This window comes from Triturus cristatus, chromosome 11 (assembly GCF_964204655.1).
Source record: "Triturus cristatus chromosome 11, aTriCri1.1, whole genome shotgun sequence".
NCBI lineage: Eukaryota > Metazoa > Chordata > Amphibia > Caudata > Salamandridae > Triturus > Triturus cristatus.
In genome coordinates this window covers 1,033,402,096-1,033,424,201 of record NC_140594.1, presented here as the reverse complement: position 1 = coordinate 1,033,424,201, position 22,106 = coordinate 1,033,402,096, and the positions used below count along the sequence as shown (strand labels likewise).

The 22,106-nt window shown below is 45.6% G+C and overlaps 1 protein-coding gene across 1 annotated transcript; it reads right to left on the bottom strand.

Annotated features, from left to right (window-relative positions):
* Positions 1-7,464: 7,464 nt before the first annotated feature.
* Positions 7,465-12,633, bottom strand: ARL14 (ARF like GTPase 14). Its single transcript, XM_085635232.1, has one exon. It carries the CDS (start codon positions 12,539-12,541, stop codon positions 11,936-11,938), a length of 606 nt encoding a protein of 201 aa, XP_085491358.1. The 5' UTR covers positions 12,542-12,633; the 3' UTR covers positions 7,465-11,935.
* Between the last annotated feature and the right edge of the window lie 9,473 nt (positions 12,634-22,106).

Below are 22,106 nucleotides of genomic sequence, written 5' to 3'. Positions count from 1 at the left end.
CCTCTTGTAAAATTCCTTAGTCCGTACATGTAATATGCTACTCAGCTATTCATTTCTTGTTAGACTTGGCCCCTTATACAGGGTCATCCCCAAACCTTTTACCTTACTCCTCCATTTTCGCCGATCTCTCTTTTGTTGGCTTTAGGACTCTGCGCACTTTACCACTGCTAACCAGTGCTAAAGTGCTTTTGCTATCTGCTTTAAACATGGTAGAATTGGCTTACACACAATTGGCATATTTAACTTACTTTAAGTCCCTAGTAAAGTTGTACTACCTGTGCCAGGGCTTGTAAATTAAACGCTACTAGTGGACCTGCAGCACTCATTGTGCCAACCACATTAGCAGCCTTATAAACATCTCAGGCCTGCCATTGCAGCTTGTTTGTGCAGTTTTAAACTGACATTTAGACCTGGCCTAAACCTTCCTCTTTAATACATATGTCATCCCTAGGGTAGGTCCTAAACAGTCTATGGGCAGGGTGCAATGTATGTAAAAAGTTGGACATGTACTTTTAACTTTTACATGTCCTAATATTGAAAAAACTCAAATTTGTTGTTTGCTACGGCAAGGAAAGCCTCTCCCATAGGATAACTTTGGATTAACTTATTACATTTAATAAGTGATAACTTTATATTGGGAGCAGGTAGGAATATCGAGTTTGGTGTCTACAGAATTCCAATTTAAAACTCTCTTTATTGATAAAGTCAAATTGTAAGTCACAATTCTGAAAAGAACACTTTTAGAAAGTTGCCATTTTCTTGGCCCAGCCATTTGGTGCCTGCAGCCTGTATCTTGGGTCACCTGACTAGGTGTTGCTGGCAGTTGGTCTTGAGTATGGCTCCCAGACAGTGAGACAAAGGGAGAATAGGTGTTGGCAGGATGGGTCATCTCTAACTTTGTCACTTATCACACTTGCACATCACAATGGTCTGTCCAGCACACTCACAAAGGGTATGGCATTAGTCTTTTGTGACCCGCAGCCAAGCTGGGGCCAGAGCAGGAAGGCAGGACATTCAAAGCATCTCTGGGGGTGGAAACATCCAGAACCTTCTCCTACCTCAAAGTGGACACCAGGTATAAATAGTGGACCTGTATACAATAAAGGACCTGTTCACACGGTGAGCACACAGTTCATACATCTATTAAAGTTTTGATGTATTTTAGACAGTCTGTGGAGCAAGTGGTTACACCATCTATGCTACTTATAGGTATGACTCACCAATGAAGGAAAAGAAAAGGATTTCATACGAGGTAAGACAAAAAAGGCTATCTCTGTAGCTAAAAACTTGTGTCTCTAACACCCAGACGGTGCCGAGTTGATGCCGGACACGGACGCAGTTACGACTCACGATAGGAGTTGACTGGAAGAGCCTTGAAGGAGTGATCGCAGTTATACACACAAGTGCTCGAGGGTAAAGGTATGCCCATGTTGGGCAATATCCCGAATTGTTTTTAATAGATAAGCGGTGGTGCAGGGTGGAGTGATAATACCCCACGCCCTGAAGAAGTTGCCGTGAGTTTATCCTAAGGCAGTGAAACATGTCGGCATTTTAAATACGAGCAGACACATAGCATAGAATAAAAATCGTAAGCCAGTGTGATCTAGCTCAAATTTGTATATAGTTGTGGGGTTGAACGTGGTGCACGGATCACTGCACAACCTTTTCCTTTACACACCCTAGCACTTTGCCTTTTGGGTCGCAACCCATTCATTTTCTTTTGCACATTTCTTTTCTTGGAGTGGTGGTAGCTGATGATGAGATCTTGAGGTAGCAGGCGAGTACCTTCCTGCTTTATCCTCCCTGGTGTTGCTACCGTGAGGCACCATCACTCCTTTCCTACACTTTTTCCATCACATCTGGGTGTTAGAGACACAAGTTTTTAGCTACAGAGATAGCCTTTTTTGTCTTACCACGTATGAAATCCTTTTCTTTTCCTTCATTGGTGAGTCATACCTATAAGTAGCATAGATGGTGTAACCACTTGCTCCACAGACTGTCTAAAATACATGACAACTTTAATAGATGTATGAACTGTGTGCTCATCGTGTGAACAGGTCCTTTATTGTATACAGATTTCTGAGTGGGGGACGACCTGTTCTCTGCCCCTTTAGCTCCTTATTGTGGTCTGATAAATAGTGGACCCTCAGACCCAACTCTTCAGTACACCTCTGGACCTGTGAAAGACTCAAAAGGACTGCTGTGCTGCTCTGCCACAAAGACTGCTACTCTGTTGCCCTGCTGCCTGAGTAAAAGAATTGAATCTGCATCCTGATCCCCGAACCACCATGGACAGAAAAGGCTGCAACCATGTTGAACCCAGCACATGGACTCTACTTGCCGTGCGTCTTGCCCTCCAAGTGGTGCTACCCCATTCCTGGACCCATGGAAGTGGGCCTAAAAGTGCTCTGCCAGCCCAGCTTTGGCCCTATGAGCAGAACCGACACAGCGCAACAGATCTCCTCACAGCCGCTTTGGAACCAACACAGCGTGATGCATCCCTGATGCAGGCTACTGCATTGCAGCCCCGCAGCTTCATTAGAACCACCACTGCATGATGCATCCTTGACGTAGGCCTTCGCATTGCAAGCCCCTCATCAACAGCATCCTCGATGACAATGCAGGATTCTGCATTGCAGCCCGGCAGCTTCCTCAGAACTGCAGCTGCGCATCCATCGCAGGACTTCACATCGCAAGTCCTCGCTGATGTCATCCTCGGTGACAACACAGGACTCCACATCGCAACTCTGCAGCTTCCTTGGCACTGCCGCTGCGCGATGCATCTGTGACACAGGATCTCGCGATGCTCAGCAAACGAGGATTTAACATACTTCGTTCAGCAAGCGTAACTTGGTCCCTGTATCTGGCCTGTGCTCCATCGTGGTCAGCCTGAACTTGTGACTTTGTCCCTATCCTGCGCGACCAGATGACCTAATCTAGGCACTATTTTCACGTAAATCTTTAGAATTGCATATCTCCAGTTCTACTGATTGGATTTTTGTAATTTTGGCCATAAAAAAATGTATTACATTTTACTCTATTTTCTGAATTGGTGTGGGATTTTTTTCTTGTGTTGTGTCTTCACTTTATTAATGTTTCAAGTGCTGCATACATACTTTGCAGATTCTTTATCAATTATGCCTGACGGCTTTGTGCCAACCTACCATAGTGTTAAGCACAGGTTAATTTGAGGTTGCTTGTGACTTCGCCCTGACAGGAATTGTGGCTGCTGCCGGAGTAGGATTTCACCCACTCACCTGTAACCCAATTTCCAACATTTGCGTTCTCAAAAACCTTTAAATTCCATAATAACAAAACACACTTTGTAAGTCCCTCTATTCAAGCATCCCACGTGCCAGTGCTGTAAAAAACTAATTACGCTACACACCAATTGCCCCACCCCCACGGAGCTCTGTTTCGCTGTTACAACGAGCTTGGTTAGAAAAGTCAGAAGAATGTACATTATATGTTGTTTGAAATTGCATTATAGTGCTTCTTACTCTTGATGGGGCTCCTATCTTCTTAAGGACGTGTACCTCTCTACTCCATACACTTTGGACCACAGTGAGAGCTCAGTGTGATGAATATGGACTTTGATTCTTTGCTCCAGATAGATAAAAAAGCTGCCGCTGCAGGCAACTCCTTATCTAGTGACAGGATGATAGGAACACCTCACCGATCCCATGCGCGCCTTTATTGAGGGATTTCCCTTCAGTGTCGAGGCACAGGCATAAGGTACATATATTCTTTTGTTAATTTGTTTGTTCTTTTCATTTGTTATTAATAGGGCTCCCGGTTTTATGGTATTTATTTTTTTGCCATTTCCGTCAGTATTTATCCATATTTATTTTTTGCTTATCTTATCTGTATTTATCCATATTTATTTTGTTTTTTAAGAAAAATTAAGTGGAAATTAGTATATTTCCGCATTTATTTAACCAATAAATATGCACTCATGCTTGAATGTATGCCAGGTTTCAGTGCTGTCAACACCTGCAGAAGATAAATCAGTGCGCTTATTTGTAAATATGAAAATTTCAGTATCAACCTTAGGCATATCTACTGCTGTTAAAGCCTCTTTACTAAAATTCCTTTTTTTAACCCCCTTATCTATCAATCCACACATCTATCGGCCTAGCAGTCATAGCAGACAGTATTTAGAATTAATCAAAAAGCACCTCAATTTCCGTTTTTATCCACATTTAAAAATAAATACAGACAAGAAAATGAATGTTTTCTGTCTGTATTTATCTGTAAAAATCAGTGAAAACAGAAAAGAGGGAGCCTTAGTTATAAAGCATTTTTTTGCATTCCAAAACAAGACATGTCAACCATCGAACTTGATGCAGAATATAGGAACACGTTCCTTTCTACCACACTGCCCAATCAATTGGAAAAGGGACTAAACATACAGGGTCAGATTTACAAGCCCCTTGCACCTCATTTATGCCGCCGTTGTGTCACTTTTGTGACGCAACGGCGGCACAAATCCTGCCCCTTGGTGTGGGGTACTTACAACGTGACGCATCTGGGAGATGCGTCATATTGTAAAGCCCTGCGCCACATATAGGCGTTCCTGCGCAGGGGGGGCGTTCCGGCGCAGGAACGCCATTTAATTTACAAGATTTCACTCAGTCACTTTTAGGCCCATGCTGCGTCAAAACCCTGCGCCTGCCTGAAGCAGGCGTAAGGATTGACGCAGCATTAACAAGATAGGGCCCCCCAGGGTATTGCTGGAGCCGCGTCGCGCTTGCGACGCAACTCCGGCAATGCACCACTTTTACGGCACAGATGCGTCACGCATCTGTGCCGTTTTTGCCCCATGGTGCGCCGCATTGTAAATACGGCGCATCCATGGTGGCGGAGCTGTGGCGCACAATAACTGGCGCATCCCTGCTGATATGCAGGGATGCGCCAGTTATTGTAAATATGCCCCACAGTGAGCATGGCCACGGTAAAACAAACGAATAAGTACATTAACCACTGCTTCCGCAATCAGGAAGAGTCTCTGCATTCATTACATCTGGACCATATCCGCTGATATTTGGTGGGGCATCCTCTGCCATTAAATACATTCTCTTCTGAAAGGTCACAGCCAGTCCATACACCCTGGCTATTCATTTATGGTTGGAGGTGTTATGCTCTCCCACTTTCAATCAATATCTCGCTAAGCAATTAGGTAGCCTAGACCAATCAACAAACATACCACGGCCACCCTCCCAACACTCCATGGTCCCAGCAGGGCAACTTTAGGGCTGTGGGGAGAGGTGAGACCAAGCACTGTCTCTATGCATGCACACCTGACCACTGCTTGGCTAAAATTGAGCAATCCTAAATAGTGTGTAAGAAGGTACCCTCTTTGCGACTGAGTGAGATCTGCACATCCGCCACAATCTGGAGGAGTGGAAATATAGCCTTTGTACATATTTGAAGTGTATGATACGAAGAGGGGTAGACATCACAAGTACTCCAGTGGCCATTTTGACTTCCATCCCTTCCTCATCCATCATCTGTGGCAGCAAGGTCTAACGTTCACCGTCCTCTGAGCCTCAGGAATGGGTCAAAGGGATTATTGGTTAGTGACCTTCAAATCCAGGGTATACCCTTCCTCCTGAGTTGCTCGGTTGTTATTTTTGCTTCCAGTCAATGGAACACTGGCACCAAGCCTATGTGTGTTATGTGGCACTCCAAAGGATGTCTGAGCTGCAGGCACCTAAAAAATTACCCTTTGGAGTGCAAAATCAGCTGTTAGTTCCTCAAATGATTTCATACGGTCAGTCTCATAGACTTCTCCAATCTTGAAGACACCAATGGAATCCCAAGCATGCCAGCCTCGCAATCCCACTACGTGCTTGAGGAGTGTGACGTGCCATGGGGAGTTCCTGTGGTTACCCTACCTTGCCAGCCTACAAATCTGACTGCTAACCATCTAGCATTCCAGTGGGATTCTAGTGATTGTAGGAAGGGCTTCGGAACCGGTGCCCCGTGCAGGATGGAGAACAGATTGACTGGTTCAAGAATGGTTAGCCCCAGACTCACTGCTGTCTCTGCCAAGTTACAGGAAAGCCAGTCATTTAGGAGAATCAGTTGTGTGGCCCAATAGTAGAGTTGCAGATTGGGAATCCCAAGGTCTCCATCAGTGGTGGCCTGCGTGCATTTAGTTACGGGTACATCAGGGGTCTTGCCCGCCCATAGGACCATGTCAGGGAGTTGTGTATTGTGTGAAAGCAATGCTGGGAGCAGTGTATATGGGCAGTTCTAAGTAGTGTATAAAATACAGGTCAGGGCAACCATTTTGAAGAGGCCTCCTCGTCCCATACTAGTGAGTGACAGTTGAGCACAGCTCTCAGGTCCTGTAGTCAATTATGGGGCAATTTTAAGACTCCAGCTCAATCGGGGTTGTGTGAGGCCATCATGCCCGAGTAGTTAAGATGGGTGGTGGCTATTTTCAATTTTAATGCAAGGACATTGGGTGGGGGGTCGTCAAAAAGTGTCATATAGACAGTGCTTAATTTGAGGTGGTGGTTTCCGGTGCGCAGCACCTGCACTTAATTATCAACACCAGCGCTTTTCATGAGCACCAATTAAGGACATATTCATTTAATATTAATAACATTTATTTATTCACAGGGAGATTATGTGATTTGCCCAGAATCACTGGATGTTGAGCCTCTGAGACTCGAACCTGGTCCCCCAGCTTTGAAGTCGGCAGCTCTGGCCACTACGCCACAGCATCTCACCACATTCAAGCTTAGTAGTTGGTACTGTTTTAGGCGTTGCTAACAAGAGAAATGGACTGGTGCATGCTGCCTCCTGACGGAAGACCCGGCACTCATTTTTCTTTCAAATTAACCACTGCATATAAGTAGATTTCCCCAGGTTACTCTGAGGCGCGAGGCATCACCGTACACCTGGAGTATGTGGAAGACTCTAGCAATAGAGCTCGCGGCCTGCTGTGCGACACAAGTTCACCCGCGTGCTAGGAAACCCTAAGGTACACATATTTTTAATGCGGAATAACTTCTCTTTTATTTCTCAGAGTCCCAGCAAGAAAAAGCTCAGAGTAATAAAGCAGCAAGAAAAAATAAGATGTTTATTTTGTGGGTGTAATATAGGTGTCGCTACTTGGATTATGCGGCTCGAGAAACAGGCGGACAGAGTTGCGCTGTTTAGTAAGCATTAGCAAAGCCAATAGGCATTGCTTGCATTTAGAGCCTTGACTAAAATATTTAAATAAAAACCTGCTTAGGAGTATTTAAAACAAAAAAGGATTGTTTTCTTTATGAAATATATCTATGAGACAATCAATGTAATGTGTGATTAGTCAGTGCATTTCTAATATGCAAAATAGTCCCTAGTGCTGTACGATGTAAGCACTCCATAGGTGGCAGAATGATACACAACAAACTAATCGTACGAGGGGAGAGAGGAATGCCCCTCTGGGTAGAGACACAGCCCACACTATAGTTTAAAGATTTATTAACAATCAGCCATGCAGACATTTGCCCTGTCAAGTCAAATTTGAAAAAATTAACAAAGCAAGATTAATGTTCAAGTAGTGTGAATAAAATATTCCACCAAATGGCACAAAATGCACAGAATGACTTCACAGTAGGAGTAGTAGGGCTATAAATAGTAGTACACGAATTGAAAGACACATACTTGTACATGGATGGAAGGGCTCTGGATAGACAGAGGCAAATCTGCAGAACATGTAGGTTTGTGGCCTTTCCGAATATCAAAGTAAAAATGTAGTGGGGCCAAAACGTCTGGGCCAAAAAGCTAAGGACTAAAATATAGACAAGGTAAGTATATATGGTAAGTATAGGCTTACTGTACTTAACTCCACATGTATGTACCTTGACGCTGTATGTTTATATCTTCAAGCTACGAAGATGCAGAGTTAAGAATAGCAAATCTACACAGTCAAGGGCTTCATTATACATGCAGCGCATTATCCTCCATTGTGCTGGGCACACCTTTGAAAAGGTGCGCCCAGCATAATGAAGGAAAATGCGCCGTATTATGATGAATGTGCTGCTCTTAGGGCAGCGGCAAACTCGCGCTGCCCTGGGGGCAGCGCATTCATGTGGAAAACAGAGCGGCTGCTTTGAAGCTGATTCATGTTTCACAGTTCATTCGGCGCCCGTCTGCACTTTGAAGGGGGATTAGAGATCCCATTGCAGGCGGATGCAGTCAGTGACTGCACCCACCTGTAAGGGGATGTCTTGAGGGTCCTTAGGACCCCCTTGGCCCCCTCCAGAGTGCTGCTCTCAGGGGGCGCACTGACAACGCGCCACCTAAGTGGCGCTCTGTCAGTGCACCTCCTGACAGATTCTTTGCCCCCATGCAAATGAGGGAACGTCCCCTGGAGATAGTGCTTTATGTGCACAAGTGCCTGCGGACCCTTCTGTAATACCAACGTGCCCAGGGGGCGCGCAAACCGGGCACAAACACCCATTGAGCCCCTGGGGCACTTTGTGTAATATGGCCCCTTGTTTGTGGTTCAAAAGCTTACAGTCATAAGGCCGCAGGGAAGGGCCAAGTTGGTCTTAACTTCCACTAGGCTTGGTTTTTCTGTGATTTTATGGTGTAAATTTAAAAAAAGCTAGAATTTAAAATGTTGATTCGTAAATAAATAAACAGAGAAGGGATATAAAAAAAGCAATTAAACTTAAAAGAATCGAAAAAGGAATACTAACGAGGGAACGTTCCTTTACCATTTTGCAAATGTATCCTTCTTCAGTGAGTTCAACCCCCTCTTTTTTACTGTCTTGCAAGGAACGGCACTGTATACACCCAGCAAGAAATTAGGGGCATACTATCAAGAAACGGGGTTAAAATTATCGCTGCTTTAGCGGCAGAAAACTGACGCTAAAACGGCGATAATGGGCTTGATAATATGTCCTTGAGTATTTCCATAGAAGCCCATGTTCTGATGTCAACTTGGGCTTCTATTGGAATTCTCTGCGGCAGATTATCAAGCCCATTATGCCCCTTGATTGTGGCTGCTATCGTCATCATTCTTTTCAGGGTTAGGAGGGGTATGGCTCATGATATGTGCTATATATACACAAATAAATGGCTAAAAAAAAGCGAGCATTGGCAGGAATAGGTCCAGCAGTACTGTAGCGCTATTGGCTATGCCACTGCTTGTTGTCTTGGAATGGTTTGGGGTGAAATTGACCACAAACCATCCAAAGATGGCCATTGTTGTGTCCATACATGGCCAGCCATCTTTGAATGGCTTTAAAGCCCTTACAAAGGTAGCCACCCATGAAGGCATATGCCCGCACATGCGCACACCGGGGCAGCCACCTTTCAATGGGATTTGAAGCCCATTGAAAGGTGCTTTACCTGTAGTGCCCGCACTTGATATGGCACACTGTAAATGGCAACGAGGGCCCAGTGGCAGAGTCTCGAGAGATGCCAGTCCTCAACAAATTAAAAAATAATAAATACAAATAAAAAAGAAACTAAAAAGTTAGCAAGCAGACATTACCCAACTAGTCCCTGGCACTAAAATGGACTATTTTTAAGCTGCTTTGCTCATTGTGCACAAGCAAAATGCTGTCACTCACAATGAGCATAGCCAATGGCACAAGCTGGCTGATCCTCTGCCCTGTGCTGAGTTTGGTGTAATGAATGATCTAACAGGCCAGTGGATGAAGAAGGCTAACGCGTACATCCATGTACATCTTTTTGAAGTAATCGTTTTGAAAAACAACAGGCCTTGGCTAATGCAAGACCTAAAACAAAGAAAAAACAAAGGGGACCCAGACAGTACATTGGTACCGGCAAAACCAGGGCAGGAAAAGCAGATGATGTTGATAAAGGAAGCAGGACCTATGGGGAAAGATGGAAGCCACTTATATCAAGTGAGGGAGCTACACACACAATTTAGATGGAGGAAAACCATAAATAAACCGAAGGTAGGGTGACATCAACAGGCAGAAGTGGGGAAAAGAGACACTGACATGACCAGATAACACAAAGGGGGTCATTTTTAGTATGTCATATTGTTCGTGGTTATCCCATGATTCGGTAGTTGCTATACGTCAACCAGTTTGTGAGATATTTACCACAAATGTAGAATTCAATTTAAAGTAACACCCTATCCTACAATTAAAGATGCGACTTTAGCACCAGATTCGTTTGGTGCTAACAAGACACATGTTTTGAGCGTTGTGCTCTGGCATTGCCTCTCATAGTAAAATCAAGTTAAATGCACAGAAATCAATTTACCACACGTTTAACACCAACTTTACACTTCCAACGTTCACCATGGTGGTGCATTCTCCTCAGTGTGCAGTTTTATTTCTTGTTAGATAATGTTGTAGGGTTTACTTTGAAATTGCAGTGCATTCTTTGTCTTGGGTATTTTCCCTCTGTACGTGTGTTTGCTTGTGTTGAGCTACTGTGTGTGTTTTGCACCACAACTGTTTTTACGCTTAGCAACAGCTCATTGCTTCAACTATTCCCATACTACAAGAACCACTGCGCCTTTCTGCACTGTACCCCTACTCTTTACGGGTGCTCATTTGTAAAATGTGCTTAAATCATGAGTAAAAGTGCCAGTGCCCTGCAAGTTGTAAAAGTGACAGAGAAGACACCGAAAAAAAACAGTAAGATGTTTTTAAATTAACAGTTTACTTTTTTTTCTCCACGTTTAAATGTGAAATATTATTTAAAGAAATAAATGTACACGCATGAAATAATTTACCCGCGTGAGTGTTTGCCGCTCGTTTGAATATTAAAGAAACTGACAGGGAAGTGGAAGCCCTGACGATTAAGGGCTTGTCTAGATTTTCTGTACTCAACTCCACATACATGTATCTATGCCACACATACATCTCCAAGGGAGGTAGAAGTGGAGTTAATAATAGTAAATCTATACTTCCCTATATGCACTCTCCATTCGATATTCTTGACCCACAATATTGTTGGAGAAGTGTGGCTCAATGGTTAGAGCGGCAGACCCTGATGCAGAGGTTTGGCCTGGGACCAGGATTCAATTCCCCGCCCCGGCGGGTCTTGGGCTCAAAATTCCACGGACCTGATAATTCTCGCCTCGGTGCCAATCATGGAGTCCCACTCTGCAACTCTGGGCAATAGCTTGCTTAATCTCCACAACGGCCCCCACAACGCCTGGCCTCCACCTTGGGGGTGCCCAGGAGTGGACGCCTCACAGGGAAAGCCAGGATGGGTTCCACAGTGGTATTTGTACAAGTGCCTTGAGACCCTTGTGGGTGAGTAGTGCGCTATACAAGTATCAATTTACATTTACATTGTTGGGGTGGATATTAAGTAGAACAATCCATGCGACCATGTATGCACGAAAATTGGCCCACTGACTACTTTTTGGGTAGTAAACTACAATAATAATTAGAGTTCAGTGGGCTCCTCTGGGCCCCGGTGCCCCTTCACCAGTTGCATGTGCGCCCTTGGACGGTAGTCAGAATTAAAGACTCCTACTGTTTTACAATTGAAAGGACGAGGATTTATATCGAAGAAAAATCCGAGTGAGCAACAGCGTAAACACAGATGAGTGCATTCAGTCAAAGGAAAAGCCTGCATTCCATTCCATCATTTTTTAGTCGAAGGAATCTACTTTCAAGTCATATTTTAACAAAGATGAGGTATGTGCTAAGCTACAGGTAAATATAAAGTCTTACTGATTTGTGTTTTCACACCACGCTGAGCATGGCGTATTTCTTTGGATTCATTGTAAATTGAACTTTGCTTCTAGCTTAGGGAAAATATCTCCTGGTCACCTGATCAGTTCTGTTCCTTAATTGTCGCTGATGCAACGGCAATCCTCAGAGTTACAGAAAAACATTTTAGAAGTACAATATCTGTCGTGTTTCTCTGTTAGCGACTACTGTGATGCACCTGACCGCGCATATTTTGTTGCAAATGGTCATTGCTTTCATGATCAGATTGGGTGAGATTTCTGCAGCCTTCCGCTGCGCTTCAAAGACACCACCGGTAATTCCTGGGATTTCATGCAGTTCTTCACAAACTCAGTCACCTTGGCCAGCCCTTCGGCCAGCCCCTGTCCAGTGATCGCACAGCACGGCTGCACAAACCAGTCCCGGTCACTGCAGTGTTTTTTCATGTTGAATGTCCTAGTGATTTCCTCCGCACTCAGTGCTCCCGGGAGGTCTTGCTTGTTGGCCATCACCACCACTGGCACATTTTTGACCAATTCGTTTTTTAGGATCACTTCAAATTCTCTCTTTGATTCTTCCAAAAGTTGCCTGTTGGCGCTGTCGATGACGTAGACCAGCCCATCGGCGCCTTCAAAATAGTAGCACCAAAGCTTCCTCATTTTCTGCTGTCCTCCCACATCCCACACAGTCAACGCAAAGTGTTTCTCAGCTTGGATCATCTCAACGTTGAATCCTATCGTCGGAATTGTTGTGAAAGGTTCATCAAACTTCAACTTGTACAACAGCGTTGACTTTCCCGCCGCGTCGAGCCCCAGCATCAGGATCCGACCCTCCTTTACTTTTGAGTGCCTTGAGCCCGCCAAGCCCATTTACGCCGTGGGAGCCTGCGCGTTGGTGAAGACCTTTGCTCGGTATCCCGCAGGAGTGCTGTCGGTTCTGCAGAACAAGTATGAGAAGAAGAGGAAGAGTAAAAGCAGTGTGATGTGTAAAAAAAACCACTGTGTACTTATATGTGGCCTTATCAACAGGGTGAGCAGTTTTATGAGGTGTAACGTTCACTGTCAGTCACAGAGTGGAACTGATATGAGTCATAAAAAATCAATCAAAGTCCAAAGGTTGTGGCAGCCTGTAGAAATATCAACAGTAAATTCACAGTGAGCAAAGCCTCAGAGAATCTGAAACAATAGGAGACAGTGCCACATTGCAAATGTTTGCCAGGGAGGTACAATACGAGGAGCACGGAAGCAAGTTACTCATTGTCTCATCCAAGCATTTCTACAGAGGGATTGTTGTTACACACATTTATCTTGCAATATCATTATATAGTGAACGTGTTTTTACTTTTAAATCAAACAATGAATAACTAGAATGGTGGTGAGACTTTGTATCCGAGGGAGTTGTTTTTGTACAACAGATGGAAGATTCGACAGCTAGAAAAGGGAACTCTCTAGGTGAAAACTAGAATAAGAGGGCACTAACATTATAGTGAATTGTAGTTGCATTTATATAGCACTTTACACCCCTGATGAGGCGGTGAGGGGCAGTTGCGGACTGGTAGCACACTGCTCTGTGGAAGTGCTATGGATGGAAGAGTGAGTGTCTGCCATGTGTCCTGTACTGGAAGTGTTTGGATGTCATGGTGTCTGCCATGTGTCCTGTACTGGAAGTGTTTGGATGTCATGGTGTATGCCATGTGTTCTGTACTGGAAGTGTGTTGATGTCATGGTGTCTGCCATTTGTTCTGTACTGGAAGTGTTTGGATGTCATGGTGTCTGCCATCTGTCTTGTATTGGAAATGTTTTGATGTCAAGGTGTCTGCCATGTGTTCTTTACCGGAAGTGTTTGGATGTCATGGTGTCTGCCATGTGTCCTGTGCTGGAAGTGTTTGGATGTCATGGTGTCTGCCATGTGTCCTGTGCTGGAAGTGTTTGGATGTCATGGTGTCTGCCATGTGTTTTGTACTGGAAGTGTTTGGATGTCATGGTATCTGCCATGTGTTCTGTACTGGAAGTGTTTGGATGTCATGGTGTCTGCCATGTGTCTACCATGTGTTCTGTACTGGAAGTGTTTGGATGTCATGGTGTCTGCCATGTGTCCTGTACTGGAAGTGTTTGGATGTCATGGTGTCTGCCATGTGTCTACCATGTGTTCTGTACTGGAAGTGTTTGGATGTCATGGTGTCTGCCATGTGTCTTGTACCGGAAGTGGTTTGATGTCGTGGTGTCTGCCATGTGTTATGTACTGGAAGTGTTTTGATGTCGTGGTGTCTGCCATGTGTTCTGTACTGGACGTGTTTGGATGTCATGGTGTCTGCCATGTGTCTTGTACTGGAAGTGTTTGGATGTCATGGTGTCTGCCATGTGTTCTGTATTGGAAGTGTTTGTGTGTTCTGTACTGGAAGTGTTTTGATGTCATGGTGTCTGCCATGTGTCCTGTACTGGAAGTGTTTGTGTGTTCTCTACTGGAAGTGTTTTGATGTCGTGGTGTCTGCCATGTGTTATGTACTGGAAGTGTTTTGATGTCGTGGTGTCTGCCATGTGTTATGTACCGGAAGTGTTTTGATGTCATGGTGTCTGCCATGTGTTATGTACTGGAAGTGTTTTGATGTCGTGGTGTCTGCCATGTGTTCTGTACTGGACGTGTTTGGATGTCATGGTGTCTGCCATGTGTCTTGTACTGGAAGTGTTTGGATGTCATGGTGTCTGCCATGTGTTCTGTACTGGAAGTGTTTGTGTGTTCTGTACTGGAAGTGTTTTGATGTCATGGTGTCTGCCATGTGTCCTGTACTGGAAGTGTTTGTGTGTTCTCTACTGGAAGTGTTTTGATGTCATGGTGTCTGCCATGTGTCTACCATGTGTTCTGTACTGGAAGTGTTTGGATGTCATGGTGTCTGCCATGTGTTCTGTACTGGAAGTGTTTGTGTGTTCTGTACTGGAAGTGTTTTGATGTCATGGTGTCTGCCATGTGTCCTGTACTGGAAGTGTTTGTGTGTTCTCTACTGGAAGTGTTTTGATGTCATGGTGTCTGCCATGTGTCTACCATGTGTTCTGTACTGGAAGTGTTTGGATGTCATGGTGTCTGCCATGTGTTCTGTACTGGAAGTGTTTGTGTGTTCTGTACTGGAAGTGTTTTGATGTCATGGTGTCTGCCATGTGTCCTGTACTGGAAGTGTTTGTGTGTTCTCTACTGGAAGTGTTTTGATGTCGTGGTGTCTGCCATGTGTTCTGTACTGGAAGTGTTTGGATGTCATGGTGTCTGCCATGTGTCTTGTACTGGAAGTGTTTGGATGTCATGGTGTCTGCCATGTCTTCTGTACTGGAAGTGTTTGTGTGTTCTGTACTGGTAGTGTTTTTATGGCGTGGTGTCTGCCATGTGTTCTGTACTGGAAGTGCTTTAATGTCATACTACGTCTAGAGTTTTGATCTTGTCATGTTTTGTCGCCGTGCCATTGCATAAATTGGAAGCAAAATGCTGTGAGGGGTAGGATGCTCAAGGGTTAGATGTCAGTGTTAGGATGGATAGTGGTGTGAGTGTAGTGTGGCCTGTATGGGAAATATTTTGGTGTTGTACGTTTACAGCATAGACTGCTGTGTCATGGGTAACTTCTAGCTATACCTATAAATTGCATGTGGGAAAAAAAGTGTGATTGAAGGCATAATCATGCTTGCAGATACCTTCCATCTTTGGAGGGGTCTACATCACATAGTTTAAATATTTAAATATAACCACTGGGAGTATCCAGAGAGAGCCGCCTTCTGTAGGTGAAATCTATATTGCAAAGTATAGTATATGCTCTGGAGTTCACACAGGAGTGTCAGAGGAGCAACCCACAGGAGGGGCATTATACTTCTTATGCACTGTGTCCTTGTTCACCACAATATTCTATAAATGAAGCATTTTTCTGGAATTTAACGTATATTTATAAGAATTCCCTTTATGCTTTAAGCAAATATCACATGAAAATCCTACAAAATATTTATAGGTCGAGTGTCAGTGGATAGTAGCAAAGAGCAGTTGACAGCCATGTTATATTACCAGTATTTTAGGCCTGCAGTTAGCCAAGTCTTTTTAATGTTGCATTTCTCTTGACCCCGCAGACATATTAATCATTGGGTAAGATGTGGAAGCCTGCACTAATCTTGGCTATGTTGTTTGGGTTGGTATGTGGGTTGTGGGGGTGGAACCTTTTATTTTAGACCTCGTATTTTACCGGTACTGTGATGGAGGGAATTGTGCAATGCTGAATGCACTGTGGTCAGTGTGGGGTTGAGTGCTTGTTGCAAAACAGATATGCAAGTGGTAAAGTGAGTGCATGTTGCACAACTGATATGCAAGTGGTACAGTGAGTTCATTTTGCACAGCTGATATGCAAGTGGTACAGTGAGTGCATGTTGCACAGCTGATATGCAACTGGTACAGTGAGTGCATGTTGCACAGCTGATATGCAAGTGGTACAGTGAGTGCATGTTGCACAGATGATATGCAAGTGGTACAGTGAGTGCATGTTGCACAGCTGATATGCAAGTGGTACAGTGAGTGCATGTTGCACAACTGATATGCAAGTGGTAAAGTGAGTGCATGTTGCACAACTGATATGCAAGTGGTACAGTGAGTGCATTTTGCACAGCTGATATGCAAGTGGTACAGCGAGTGCATGTTGCACAGCTGATATGCAAGTGGTACAGTGAGTGCATGTTGCACAGCTGATATGCAAGTGGTACAGTGAGTGCATGTTGCACAGCTGATATGCAAGTGGTACATGGCCACCGTCTCAGAAGAAGCTTGAGAAAATCTTTGGCTATAACCAAGGTCACCAACATTGGGTTAGGGGGTTCTGTCCTTGACAGATTTTCAGTATAACCACTTAGAAATGTACATACATTGAATCCAAATTAATTTATATAGGCAGTGGGTAGTCTGACAAGATGACATGTACCCAGGTATACTGGACCTACTTTACAGACACCTATTCTATCCAAAAGACAAAATAATCAGCATGTCCACTGCTTTTTTCCTTTCTGATGTGCACTTTCCTTACACAGAGCCACTCTTCTATCACTCCACGCATGTTTCTCCATTAACTTCCCGACAACCTGTCCCCACGTGTGAAGAGAACTGAGATATTTTGAGGGCACGACTGAACCTCACAATATCTCAGCTGTGTGGTCAAATAGACCTGGGGCTGTATTACAATAAGTGCCCCGGGGGCACAACGGGTGTTTGCGCCCATTTTGTGCACCCCCGGGGACTTTTGGTATCACAGAAGGGGGTGCAGACGCTTGTGTGTCCCCTTCTATAATACCAATAGCGCTGGCACACTGAAAGCGCCAGCTCTACCTTCAGCGGCTGCTCCGTGTTTTCACATGAATGCGCTGCCCTGGGGGCAGCGTGAGGTCGCGGCTGCCCTGGGGCAGCGCATACATCATAATTGGGCACATTGTGATTGTTCGCGCCCAGCGCCCCTTATAAAAGGTGCACCGGGCGCAAACAATCACAAAGCATAATACGGCCCCAGATGCCAATTAACTGTGCTTTCTAATATGTACTTCAGAAACCAGTGCTTTCATGGTCATTCTCCTTTCAGGCATTTATCTGTGTTTGGACGTGTTTCAGTCTTGTTTTTGTGTACCAATGCTTGATTTGCTTGCCAAGGTCTACCTCCTCTGTTCTGTCTGTCTCACTGCTCCATACTGCCCTTTTTGAGTAGAAAGATTTTTACAGTTTTGCTTCTTTGTTGCTCACTGCATTCAGCAGCAAGGAAGGGTTTTGATGGCTCCTGTAATCTGGATGCAATACAGAGCAATCTTACTCTTTTCAAATGCACAGAAATTACCAGAAAGGAATCCTTCACCATAAATTGCCTAGACCTGTTGGCTTTCCCAATATTTTTTTATTTTTGGCAGCGGCTCTGCGTCTCGTCCAACACTGCCACTGGGTTGCTTGTGTCACTTCATATGTATGCATCATGTGTATTGTTAGAAATGGGGGTCTCTAGTCGACAGTGGCTGGCGCCGATGTCAAATAGTGACCCTTCTTCCTAAGTCAGAGTAAGGGGGCTACACCCTTTGATAACCCCTGCTCAACCTGTGGTAACGTAGCACGAGCAGACAGGCCTATCTCAGAGGCAGTGTGTGAAGCATTTAGGACCATACACAATAACGCAGGAAAGACGCTACAAAATAGACACCACAAGCAGTTATAAAAAATTGTTATCTTTATATAGATTAAACACGAAACTGAGAAACGCTCAAAGAACCACAATGCACATAATTACAAATTCGTCTCAAGAGCGAGGAAAGCACTTGTGCGTGCGGGTGGAACGAACTTGGTTCGGGGCCGGGATCTCTGCGACCCGGTGATGTACAATGTACAAGGTACTTAGGATATATAGGGGCACGGGGCACAGCGGCCACAGTTCCTGGGTGGTGGCTCACGATAATCCTGGGACGGGTAAAAGCGGCACCCAGCGGCGCACGCAGAAGTTGACAAGGCTCCCGATGTGGGGCTAGCGTGGGCACTGAGCGGCGCAGCTCTTTAGCTGCAGCCGCCCACAATAGCGATGATTCTTGTGGCAAAGTAGGGATGGGCACTAGCAATAGTTTCCGTAGACAAGGCAAATGCGGGCACTCAGCGGCACAGCTCCTCAGCTGCAGCGGCCCACAATGGGGATAGCAATAGTTTCCGTAGATAAGGCAAATGCGGGCACTCAGTGGCCCAGCTCCTCAGCTGCAGCGGCCCACAATGGCGATAGCAAAAGTTTCCGTAGGCAAGCAAAAGCGGCGTTCCCCACAGTAGATCCAGAGGCCGTGGATTTCTCGACAGAGGCCGCACCTGTGAGTAGGATTTCTCTCAATAGGAATCCGGGCTGCTGATGAATGAAGTCCAATGTCCCTGAGACTTCGGCAGGAGGCAAGCTCAATCCAGGCCCTTGGGTAGTTGCTTCAATGGATGGATGAAAGTTTCAAAGTCCTTTCCCTCTCGTTTCCACAGCCAGAGGTTCATCTTCGCATCTCGAAGTTACACACCACAAAGGGGTTTCAGCTCAGATCTTTATACACTCAAAGTTTTTGTTCTTGAGAAATTCACAAATCACGTGACCCGGCCAGAACCAGTTTGGTGTCGACTTGGGTCACTTTATTTACGAGGCTGCATGCTCCCTTTCAGGGAGAGGGGGCCCACCATCAGACACCCAGCGGGAGGTGGAGCCATCATTCACCATGCCAGGCACAGCCCTGCTCAGATCAAAGGGGTCACCCCTCCCCATACTTCAACGGCAGATTGCTCCGTTCGACCCAGGTCGGCCCCGGCCTGCCCTGGCCCTCTAAACCAGACGACCAATACACATACCAGTGAAACACACAGAAAGACTTAGACAAAAAGATACCTACTTTCCAAAAGTGGCAGTTGCACACGCAGAATATAAAGACAATCACTACTACCAGATGCACTTTAATATTTGGAGCGGAAGCATACCAAATTCGACTTCCTTAACATGTTCCTTGGTACTATTAGGACTACACCGGTTCATCAGTTATTTTATAATAAGGAGCATTCGTGCTGTGTCACTGAATGGCAGTGGCACAGCGCCCAGAACATCTAACGTCAGCAACCATGAAGGAGACAAAAACAACAAAAATGGAAGGGAGACCTACGCCAATGGTGCCAGGTCTAACACGTATAATTATTTATTTGAGCTGTAAACAAAATGGCATTTACTTATTTTTTTGCCAATGGCTTGGCTTCACCCTAAACACTGCTACCAGGCCACTCACGTCTCATCAAATGTGTGCTTCCTGCGCATAATTATGAAAACAAAATGTAAGCTAACATGCATGCATGTGTCAACACATGGGAGAAAATCTAGGAATATTTTTTATAAAAGAAAAAGCCATTCGAAGACGGTCCGCTAAACATATGGGTGTAGTCACATGAATAGGTGGCTAACTTTAAATGATTTCTACTTTTATTTAAATAAAATACAAATACAGCTGCCAGTGCATGAACATGCACTCATTTTTCACAGTTTTTTTGCAAAACAAAACACCATTGAAAAATAACTGCCCATACATGACATATGTGTGCACATGCAGGCACAAGAGGACATCTTTGAATGTTCTTTTGGAAAACATTACTACAAAACTTTTGGACTTGGCCCTTTTTGCAGGGTCATCCCAGAACTTTTTGCCTTCCTCCAGTATTTTTTCTGACCTGTTGTTGGTGGTTTCAGGACTCTGGGCACTTTATCTTTGCTGTTCAGTGTTAAAGTGCATGTGCTCTCTATAGTAAACTTGGTAAGATTGGTCTACACCTGTTTGATGTATTTGATTTACTTATCAGTCCCTTGTAACGTGGTATCTCATGTACCCAGGGCCAGTAAATTAAATGCTACTGGTAGGCTTGCAGAGCTGCTTGCGCCACCCACCAAAGTAGCCTTTCAAACTTGTCTCAGGCCTCTGCCATTGCAGAGCCTGTGCGCGCGGTTTACTGCCGCTGTGACGTGGTACATTAAGGGGATTTCCACGACTGTGACTCCCCTTTTACTACATATCAGTCACCCCTAAGGTAGGCTGTAGCTAGCCCTATGGGCAGGGTGCAGTGTATGTAAAAGGTAGGACATGTGCCTTAACTGTGTGGCATGTCCTGGTAGTGACACACAGCCTCTTTGGTTTCTCACTGCTGTGAGGCTGCCCTCTCATAGGAATGCATAGGGGATTCCCTGATATGTTTTCAGTGGTTATTCCTGGCTAGAGAGGAGTTGCGCGATCAAGTTTGGTATTTTGGAATAGTGGCGATAAATGCTGCGTAATGGTGTTCACAGATTTATTATCACTATTTTAGAAATGCCACTTATAGAAGTGGGCATTTCTGTGTGCTATGTGTCTTTGTGCCTGCCTGTTGTGTATTGTCTGTCTGGCCTTGGAGTGACAGGGGCTGGGGAGGTGCAGTGGCTCCACAGGGTCTGGTGAGTCAGCACTAGGCTGAATAGGCCTGATCTGCAATTGGAGTGATGGGAGGAGAAACACCTGAACCTGAATAATGCTTTGCCTGCCTTCCACAATGCCGGCTCCGCCCTGTGTGGTGTGTCTGGGGCCAGAGGCTACACTTTAAATGGGGATTGTTGTGCACTTGATAAGTGCCCCCCAGAACTGGTTTGGAATGGGTCCAGGGCCCTGTAGAACAAAGACCTTGGGTAATATGAATATTGAGACTGTGACTCCATGTGAACTGTGCTGGACTGGTGCTTACTTGAGGACTGCTGGGCGCCAGGAGGAACCGCCATGAAGGACTCCCCCTCTGAAGGAGGGCCCTGTGACCTGGCCACCCTGGGCCCAGCTCTGCCCTGTGTGACCTGAAATCCAGAGCATGGTGAGGACTGTGCTGGGTACCCCGCCCTGGAGCTTGAGGAGCACTTTGTCACTGCTGTGCCCCTCAGCGCTATGCCGCATACTAGAAGTGCGTGATGGGCACTTTTTAATTATATTTCCAAAGCCCGAGAAGTGGGCTCTTTTGCTGAACGCGGCAGAGCAGCTGTGCCGCAAACAGGAAGCCAGGCGGAGGCTGTCTGGTTGTGGGCGGGGCTCTCGTGAGGACGAGGAGAGCCCAACGTGTTCACTAAGCCTTTGTGTGGGCTTGTTCCTCCGCACTGTGCCTTGAAACCAATTTTCACCTGAGGCACCTGTGGATTCTAAAAGTGGGGTGGCGCCGCAGGAGCTTCAGGCGGTTCCTGGCAACCGGACTGCAAAAGGCAGTCAGACAGAGGTGCAGCCTGTTTGTGGATGGGGCTCTCGTGATGACGAGGGGAGCCCCACGTGCTGCCTGAGCCTGTTTGTGTGCTGGAACCTCGCGGGCACCCCGGGCAGCCAGAATAAGGACCGGAGACTCGCGGTTTCCCTTCTGCACCTTTCCACCTACCTCCACCTGGTTAGGGGAGAGGAGGACCAACAGTAACGGATAGTCTCTCGCTGGAGAGACCAACGAGAAAGAGGTACCGGGAAATCCCTACGTGGGGGTCAAGTAATCTGGCTGGCTACGGCCACCACGCTTGTTCGTGGGTAAGCGCCCTTTGTGCAAGTGACAGATGCAAGGGACCAAGTGAGGTCCCCTCGCCAACAGGGCTCCCACGCATTTGGTGCTAGAAGCTGCCCCACGAAGGATTGCGGCAGCTGCCGAGTGTGCACACTATTGGAAGCTTGTCTTTTGTGCTCCTGAGGCCATCACGGGGCGAACCCAACACGCAGCATTTGCCCCCAGCAGCTGCACCACAGGTTTGTGGGCAGCTACGTTTCTCTACTAGGGGCCTTTGTGACTAGCTGTTCGCCCCTATGCCTATGAGGGGCCTGATGTGCTTAGGGCAATAATATGTGAACCCCTTACAAGGGATTACCAGGGATGACTATGAATTAAGTGCACAGCTGTTGGTGTATATGCCATACT

Coding starts and splice junctions, on each gene's coding strand:
- ARL14 (XM_085635232.1), bottom strand. CDS start 12,541: ATGGGCTTGGCGGGCTCAAGGCACTCAAAAGTAAAGGAGGGTCGGATC.